Raw genomic sequence first — 9,971 nt, 5'->3', positions numbered from 1 at the left:
AAAACAATTAGTGGATAAACGTTTTTCTCTCACTTTTATTTCACCATCATCTGCCACAGAAGAAGGGTCTGCGCAAACTTTGATCACGTACTTGACATCTTTTTATATTATAAACAGCCAGATTCCTTTTTACCTCTATTGGAATAGTTTACCTTTTTTTTTCCTGTTTGATCTTAAATGCTGAGTTTCATCTCCCTTCCATCCTTTGCTCTCCTCTTCCTCCCAAGTCTTCTATCTTTCATCCATTCACAGGCTTTTCAGATGTATGCTGTACATATGAAACACAAAACTAGACCTAAGCAACACCTAGATAAATACTTTCATCCCCTGTTGAACTGCCTTGGCTATAATGCAAATTTTGTTTTCTCTTCACTAGAATGTTATGGAACAGTTCAATCCAGGCCTGAGGAATTTAATAAATCTGGGGAAGAATTATGAAAAAGCTGTTAATGGTAAGTCTTCTAGGTGCTAACTTTAGAAAGAATGTTTAATTTGTATTGTATATGAGGGTTGTGTATAAGCTTAATTTCCAGGTTGAATTTTCAGTGTCTTTCATTAGGAAAAACAAATTAAAAAAAAAAAAAGGCACAAACATCCAAACACATGTAGTACTTTCTCCTTTTTCCCTGTCTTGCAGAAGTTGTATCCCAAACACTTAAGCACAGAGCTACTGCAAAATAAACTGAGCATCACGTGTAAATAACCCACATTAGAATAAGAATGTAAATGGAAAAGAACCAAAGTTATGTAAGTTAGATGTTTTCTTTTTTTCCCTGGAAATATCTTCCAAAGATATTTCACATTCTTAGATCTGTTCCTGCTCACCTATACACATCACTACCTAAGTAACCCCGTGAACAGAACAACTTGAATGAGTAAGAGTTGCAGGAGTGGATTAATTTATTTTCTCATCCATACTAAACCTGATGGTGTCTTTTTAGCTGAGTCAAAATTGGAATGAATCAACATGAATCTAAGGACCCAGTCTCTCCAACTTTTTCTAATGTGGTCGTTTACTTCCATTATTGACTTCACTGAAACCATCTATCTAAGAATGGGTTTCCAAGACCGGGCTCTAGATTCCCAAAGCTTATATTGTAGAACCTGTTAGAGCTTGCTCCGTTTCACCTATGCAGACCTGTTGAGCTGCTTGATACAATATTAAACCTCTCTAATTTTGCCTCATTCAAGCCTGTGGCATATTTTTACCCTACATGTAATCTAGTACACGGAGAAATGTGATACTGCAGTAGTCCATAGCCAAATAGACATTGAAATGTCTCTTCATGCAAATTTTAGACCAGGCTTGAAGAAAAAGGTAAAACCAAGCCTGCTGGAGATGAAAACAGGGAAATGTTGACTGACTTGCAGTAAGGCCTAACCTGATGGATTAACATTGTATTTACCTAATACCTAACCTTAGGGATTATAGATAGTACCAGAAGTAATAACAAGTGTTTCCATGTTTGGTTGAAAGATTTTTGTACCAGGTTCTGAGGGTTCTGGTTTTCACATACTCTACTGTTGATGTGTTACATTGTGCCTCTTCTCCTTTAATTCAATTTGCAATGAGTAACTCACAGTGCAGCCGTGCTCAGCAACGCCGGAGAGGTCGATAGGTATTGTGCTCCAGCTAGTTTGCCTTATGAGACTGGCAGATAAAGCATATCTGGCATGAATGCTTAATTTCCAATGAATAAATGTTTACAATGTTGCAACAATTGTTGAGAAACTATATTAGTCATTTTTGGGCTCTCATAAATTGTTAATCTTTCCTCCATAAGTTCTGAGTGGTATAAATAGATCTGTAACAAGGAGTAAATACCCTGTTGCTAAACAAATACTTTGCAGCTTTCCAAACGAGTCAGAGTAGACTGACAGCATAAAACTTGCAAGAACTGCTGATACGTTTATAATGTATTTTTATACATTTGGAGGATAAAATGTCAAAACTCCTTTTCTGCAGAAGTAGTTTACTAGCCATAGTACTGGTGAAGAGACTATACAAGTGGAGTTCTTGATTTAGTTTGATTAGCACAGGAGAAATCACACAATTTATTTTTTTTTTTAGTGCCTATATTAGGATGAAAGATTGACTTGGGGCTATCCTGAGAAAACATTAGACAGGAAGAGTTGGAATGGCATAAAATCTTCACGTCCAGGTGGCATCCTGCTCCATCAGTAGTCCCACTATAGTTCTTCTGTTCAGAAAGTTTGAATATAGAACACCTATGGGATGCAGTTTAGACAGAAATTACTCATCTAATGCAACAGAATCTCAAAAAGAATCTTTGTTTAATTTGGAAGAGTTTCAGGCTTCTCAGTGAACATACTGTTAGGTAACCAAAGGTGTCACCTTTGCTAGTAAAAACTGTAAAATAGAGACCTAAAATACTATAACTAGCAATTGCCAGTTCTATTCCTCTCAGAAAAAAGTGCGCTAAAGTCAACAGTGGGAGTCTGCTTGGCTTCCACTTTAGGTTAAAAATGCACTCCTACAAAGAAATTATGAAGACTTACTTGAAGAAGTATTTTTCACTGCCTTTTACAATAAAACCTTGCCAGCTTGTCCATGTTATTTCTTTTCTTTGTGGTGTGCGGATCAGTTCTAGATTCTATGAAGATGCAAGGCAACCATTGCATGGTGTAGATCTACTACATGTGTAAAATGTTTCTTACTGCTGGCCTCCCTGCCGTTTGAATCTTGATGTTTCCGTGTTCATTCTAGCAAAACTGGCTTTGCTGTTTAAATTGGCTATAACCAGGAAATGATTAACTGAGAATAACTGAAAGCTCAGTGATATGTATTAAGAGCTTATTAGTTCCTGTAAAACTGGAATGGAACTATAAATAAAAGGGGGGACGCCGTCTGGGGAGGGGAGGAGGATGAAGATGAGCATCCAAGTGATTTAACTAGGGTCTGTCGTCTTGGTTGGGAATGTTAAACTTTCAGGTTTCTTCTTAAACTGTATATGCACCTGTTGCCTGAGGTTTGCTTAAAGTACTTGGAATACAGATTTCTCTGCCATCCTGAGGTCAGTGGCGAAGATAAAAGTAGGCACTTTCCTAGAGTGTCAAAATAGCTCTGTGCAGAAATTGTATACAGCAATGCTGATTTTTCATGTCTGTCCAAGAAATCAGAGATCTTCCAACTTGAAAAGTCCCTAAATTGCTGAGCAATGTAATCTTTAATAATCTCGGGAACATTCATGGTATGTTGAAAATTGAGAAAAGAATGCCAAATGGATTATCTAGCATATCTAGGCTATCTCTTTAACCTGAACATCATCTGTCAGAGACTTAATTTTTGAAGTTTTAGTATTTAAGGCCTAAAATTTCCTTAGCTGGAAAAGTTGGTGTTTATATTTCACTTTTAAATATATCACACTTGGCACACTGTATTTCATCATAGCTTTTTTTTTTCTTTTTGAAGCGAGTTACTCTTTCATTTAACTGAAACAGTAAATGATGATTTGCTTTTGAAGGACTCCATGTCTCCTTGTTGTCCTGTGGCCAGTAGCCATTTCAGATCAGTGGTCTGGCTGGCCAATGCAGGGCAGAGACCTTGGCATGTCTAGTAAGTTTGGGATTGCATTTTCATTTTTTTTTCCAACAGTTTTATCTATCACGGATTTTTTTTTTTATGTCCTGACCAATGGCTTATGACTAAACCTGCCAACTGGATGCTGATGGCTCCTGGACGTGCATGAAAGTTGGAACTAAATAACAGGCTGAGACATCATTAATGTATTCTGGCGTTCTGTCTTTGTCACCTGGTTTCACAAATTAGCAGGTAGCACAGGGACTTAAGTAACTTTCTCTGATAGCAGAATTTCCTTTTTGCCACTTACACTTCTCTTACTGTGTGCCCTCGATTAAAAATTTTATAGGATCATAGATTAATGAAAATGGAAAATACTTTTATTTATTTTTAACACTTTTTTTTTTTCCCCTCACCCTTCCCCCAAGCTATGGTAGTGGCTGGAAGAGCATATTATGATAGCCTTGCAAAGATTGGGGATATATCAGCTGCTTCTCCAGTTTCTAAAGAACTAGGTAAGTGAAATATAATTTTTAAAAATTACTTCAAAATATAAACTTTATTTTTGTTTTCCTGCTGGCAGTTCACAGAACTTATGTGAAGTAGAAAAGGATCAGAAAAAGTGTGTTTTACTCTTAAATAATGCACAGATGGAAGGGGTTAGAATTCCTTTAAGGCATATTATTTCTCAAGGCGCTTACAATGTTTTGACAAAATCCCTTTTTTTACTATTGTGAATGTATTTCTGCTTATGCATTCAAAAGCATTTATTTTTTTAAGTTCACATAATTCGATAATAAATATGGCAAAATGTGTAGCTTGATTTTTTTAGTACAGAGATGAATGTTGACATTTTCTGCAATGGAATATTGGTATGAGGAGTCCTAGTGTATGACAGCCGTTCTAAACTAAAACTATTTTCTCGATGAGTTCTGTTGTGAAGAGTTTAGCTCTCCTTTGCTGTTTTTGATCAAGTATATCACCAAAAGTTCTCAGGTGCATTATATTCATTTTCCAGTTGAGCTTTTGAAAGAGAAATTGTAAAGTCAAAGATGTAGTACACTTATGTTAATGTAAAATTAATCCAAGTTCTGTACTTCCCTGAAAGTAATTTCTGAATGTTTGAAAGATGGTTATCAGCACTTCATTTAGTACTCCTGTGGCTAGCACTAAAATGATACTGCTCAATCCACAAACGTGAAGTTGTCATTGAAGTATCTGTAATATTTCTGACAAAAGATTCTAACATCACTACGAAACAAAGAAACACGAGCTGTAAAGAAGAAACATTTGTTTAAAGCCTTGATTTGATTTTTAACAAAAATAACTTGATAAAGTGTCTTGTCTGTGAACCTGTGATTATGGGCAACGTGGGACTCTCTCTGTGATGTAACCTGCATCTGCTCCTGTAACTCTCAATAGTGTTCATTCAGCTGATAGAAAAGGATGTTTTCAGTAAATGTTGTTTTTAATGATTTTGCTGAAGCAGAACTGAGGGGAAAGACTCTCCTTGATGGTGGTCACTAGTTTCTACGTGGCTGCATACATTTTTATGGTTTGTTCTGAAACCACTTCTGTGTGAGTGTTAACGTTCTGTGTTCAAAGCTGGGAGTGGCAGAACAGCAAACAGCACAAAGCAAACAGTCCTGTGTAGTCGCTCTGTATTTGCTTTGCAGGTTGTTCACAGAAAGCAGAGTTGCTGGTTTTAAACTATAGAGCGAAAGTATGAGAAAGTTAAAGGTAACAACCATGCAGAGTCTTGTAAAAATGTCACCCAATGCATAGTTACAGTTTTTGCAATCAAGCAGTCGGTCAGAGGCATGGAAGCAATCTATTGAACTTTGTGACTGTGGGATATTGTGTGCTTGTTTGAAAATATTATAACTGGGCAGTCTTGAGCTGAATTTGGAAAATAACTGGTTTTCCCTGTTACTGGGGACAATATAGAATTTTGATTGAAAATATATTTTTGATTAACTATGAATTCTTCCCTGTAATTATAAACCTTTTTCTAGATATAATGTGTTGAGAAAACATGACCTTCTTCAGGGTCAGGCCTCTAACACAGCTTTCTGTTCATCTTCTACTTGAACTGTTACTGCAGAAAAATCTTTTATTCTCAAGGAGAAAAGCAGCTCTGGATTTCTTCCAGCATACTCTCTGACAGAATACTATAGAGATAAAGATAAGGAAAGTCAATGGACACTGGAAAAGGAGGGATAATGTGGTTAGGAGTCTGAGAGAGATTATTTGCATTTTCTTGGAAAAGTCTGAATAGTTCTGAAGCTGGGCTACAACACTGACCTATTTAGCAAAGAAATATGATAGACCTCAGATGTCTCTAAAAGTATCTTTGCTTAAAAAGAAAAAAAAATTACTGTACCTTTTAGTATTTTAAAAATATTAAGATGGATGCTGAGCAGTATTGGATGTGGAAAGACTAGATCAAGCTTTGCTGGGATTTGTGCGTTTGTGGCCCCTGCTAGCCCCAGTGGAGTTACCGTAGGCACAGCCCGCTGTGGAATTGTCTGTTCTGAGAGTTCCCTTAGACCTGCCAAAAGCCATGTTAGTGGCCACTGTAACAGCTCTATCATGCATAATACTTCTGTTAGCTTTGCCAAAAAAGGGGTCAGTAGTCATCAGTTAAGTTCTGTGATACGCCTGTGAACCGCTTTTCTGGAATGCGTTCTCTTGAGCACCAAGTGAGCTGGCACACTAGCTGCTTGTACAGGAGCAACAGGCTAAAGGCGGCTAGCAAAGAAGCAGAGAGGAGCAATTTCCATAATTTTGTGTGCATGTTGTCTGTATCCAAATCTGATATTTGGAGTATTTCTGTAACTTTTTACTTTTCCCTTGTTTCAAATTACATTAAGACCTCTTCCTGTATGCTGTATTAACTGAAATCAATAGCAACATTCCCACAGATGTCACTAGGAGATCATTGTATTTTTAATATTTAAGACATGATCCTGGCTCTTCACAGTGAATTAGATAAACCAACAACGACCAAGTTCTAACACATTTGGAATGGTCTAATATTTGAGCACAAATTGAGGTACTGTGGTCTGGATTTCCAGTGTTTAGGTCTTTGGACAACCAGAAAATGTAAATGTTTTTATTTGAGTAATAAAAAATTGAAACATCTAAAGTAAATATTTAAACTAATGCTTGACACTAATCTGTTTAAAAACAAACAAGCCCCTTCACCCCAGAGTTTACCAATTTAACCATAATTGGGACAACTGGCTTGTGGATGGCAAGATTTCATAGTAGTCAGAAACTCACAGTGCTGGGGTTTTTTACCTCATTGTGACATCTACGGCAGAAATGAAGGGAAAGCATCTCTGCCAACTAATTATCTTTGACTCACCTTAAACGTACGTGCCTTCTCCATTAGCTTTGTGTTTCACCCATCAGCCACCAGGTACTTTTTGGCTGTAGAAGAAGGTGTTAGAACAAGATTCCCCACTTTGCCCTTTCTCCGACAGTTAGCAAGTCAAGCTGTAACATCTGCAGATACAGCTCATATTAAAATCAGTTTTCTGAATAATGAGCAGGGGACTGAGGCAGGAACCAAGGTTTCAGGTCTTTCCTGTAGCAACTTCACCTTTAGTAGTGACAGATGAAAAATAATGTGTTATTCTAAATTCAGTCATGTTGCATTAAACTTCTTACACTTAATTGCTAAAGGACTGCAAGGCTCAGATGGCTAAAACACAATGTTCTCTAGAATGTATGAAGAATATTTAGTGGAATATTGCACTGAGTCATTTTACAGTTCAAACCCAAACCTGCTGGGTGACCTAGAGCATATTTACTGCCAAGTGTGATGTAAAGATTTGTATCAAAAACACAGTCAATCTTTCCTTCTCATAAGGAAACGCACAACGTGGCCTTCCCGTAATGAGGCAGTACAATGGATACCAACCCCACAGCAGGGTAAAAACAGAAGCGGAAAAGAAATAGGGAAGAAAATTTTTCAAGTAGAGGGTAAAATGCATAGAGGCCAGAAAGAAGGAGGGCAAAAAAATGAAGTAAAAATGCTAGAAAGTGCTTTCTTCTGTCAAGTGAGACTGGAGCACAAGAGGGAAATGAGAATGAAAATGAAATCTGGATATTCCAGCTGATTCAGAGCTTTTGTATCTGTATCTTTCAAATCTGTTTGAAGCTATCTGAATTATTTTAATACAGAATAACTTAATATGAGTAAATTGAGGAAGTAGAAGAATACACTGCATTCATAAGACAATACTTATGAAAAAGGGATAAGTTGATTTAAGTCAACATTCCTTCTAATTTTTTATTTCCCTAAATTTCTAAGCTTGTAGTCCCACAGACTTGGTTCAAGTTATTCTGGAATATGGAATTTGCATCTCTTTCTTTCCTAGGCACCTTTTGGAAATCTCACTAGGAAGAAAAGATAGGAAACAAGAAACTGCACATTTTAAAACATTAAGATTTCATACTATTCAAATTTCAGCATACCACATCAGCACAATAATTTTGTGTTTCAGTAATCCACTAAAAATAACTTCACATAGATACTATACCACTGACAGTGTTAAAATAGTCACTTTCGTGATGTGTTGCTAATCTTTTTTTGTCTTGCCCAAAAAATACAGGTTTATGAGGCTTTGTCGTATAGATTTTTAGTGCTTATAATTTTAATGAATTCTCCCTTCTAGTAACAGAGGCTGTCTTTGTAGCCTCCACTTGCTCAAGGAATCAGGAAGTTAATTCCTGCTCACTCATCGAATACTACTTTTCAGATCTTTCCAACTATCCTCTCTAGCACCTGCCAGTTATTGTAGCTACAACTCATTTATCATATTGTGGGTGTAAAGTCCTAGTTTGTTTGTTGCGTGGCAACGGTATCTATTGCAGTCACCCACAATTATGGGTCTGTACCTAGAGCTTATTGCTCCAGAACTAGTAAGTGTAAACTATTCCTTCCTTGTCAAACTATAAAAAGCCAAATTGTCTTGACCAATGGAACTAAATTGCAGAATTTCAGCATGTTAAAGGGAAAATCAGAGGAGACAAAATCTCTTCCCTAATCTAACCAAGGCTGATAATTTATTTAAAATTACTCTGTTATAGGCTTATTTTTTTCATTGTCTCATTCTGTTAAAATTTATCTGGAAACTGGTATGCAAAAGCTTGCACTCACCTACAGTCTGAAATGCAAGACTGAAAAAATGTGGGTTCTTTTCAGGAGAAATTTTCTGGTTGAAAACCACTACAGGTAATCTAGAGAAGCAGGTATTGGACTAAAAGATTGCTCTGTGTTGTGGTAGTCATGAGATAGGGAGAGGTGGGGAGAAAAAAAACCAAAAACTTGTGATGGTGTGCATATAAGTGAATTCTTGCCTGACAGAGGATCAGCCTTGAATTTATATTCCTCTCATGCACAAAAGAAAGGATGTTCTTAGGGTCTAAAAGACAGTATTTGAACATATTCAAGAGGCGCAGGTTCGCTCATAAAGCCGTGTCACTTTACAGGTCTCCACCACTTTGTCATGCTTTGTCAAATACAAAAGCTCAATTGTGAAGAGATACAGCAACCCCCATGGTAATACAGTCAGTACAGCACGATACCTTATGGATAACGGGGGCAGGTGTTCTCTAGGTGCACGTTTCCTGTTTTGCTGAGAGCCCTTGCACTTCTCTGCAGTTAGCCAGATGTCTGTAGTTACTAGGGTAACTGCACATGAGTTTGAGTCAAGGTTAAGAGAATAAGCTAATGACTAGTGGCTAGGCCTGCAGTTTCTCCACGAGTTGGCATTTCTTATGAATCCGTACGAGTAAGCTGGTAAGCTAAAGCTCTTGAGTAACATCTGACAGGATCATGGAGATACTTTGGTAACTGTTTTCTAGCTTTTTTTTTTTAAAGCAAACTAACAATTAACAATTTGATAATAATGTAAATTTAATACTAAAGTAATTAGTGTGAAGTTCAATCTACAGAGTTATATCTGATTTTTTTTTTCAGTGATGACCACTTAATTTTACATTTGCAACTAAGAGAAACCCTGTGGACTTTTCTTTCTCTTATTTCTATTTGCAGAAATGAGAGATTTTCTATATTAGAAACTGTGAGCTTTAAGTGGCCAGCTCATACAGAAAAAAATTTGACACTGAATTTTTTGCTAAAAAGAACATATCTCCTTGCTGAAAAATTTCTAATCACACTGGAATGTAAAAAACTTTTTAAATGTAACACACTTTTAAAAACACTGTATTGCAAGTATTTGTCATTCAAAACTATTTCCTTCCTGAATAATAAGCAAAATTGGCCCTTGAGTGGGTACTTTTCAAAGTTATAGCTCTCTTGCTACTTCTGTGATATAGCACTCGGTGTCACTCTCACCATTGAGAAAGCCAAGCAGAAAAAGGAAAAAAAGTCCATCCTTTAGGGTGAATGTAGCTA

At 36.7% G+C, this 9,971-nt stretch overlaps 1 protein-coding gene across 1 annotated transcript in view; it reads left to right on the top strand.

Annotated features, from left to right (window-relative positions):
* Positions 1–380: 380 nt before the first annotated feature.
* The window catches only part of BAIAP2L1 (BAI1-associated protein 2-like 1), a 32,627-nt gene continuing 23,036 nt past the window's right edge, over positions 381–9,971 (top strand). The window contains exons 1-2 of the mRNA XM_010074658.1: positions 381–452; positions 3,970–4,056. Of these exons, the coding sequence (XP_010072960.1) occupies positions 383–452; positions 3,970–4,056 (157 nt within the window). The 5' untranslated portion in view covers positions 381–382. The remainder of the gene's footprint in view (positions 453–3,969; positions 4,057–9,971) is intronic.

This window comes from Pterocles gutturalis, unplaced genomic scaffold, assembly GCF_000699245.1.
Source record: "Pterocles gutturalis isolate BGI_N339 unplaced genomic scaffold, ASM69924v1 scaffold33457, whole genome shotgun sequence".
NCBI lineage: Eukaryota > Metazoa > Chordata > Aves > Pterocliformes > Pteroclidae > Pterocles > Pterocles gutturalis.
This window is presented reverse-complemented; position numbering and strand designations above follow the sequence as displayed.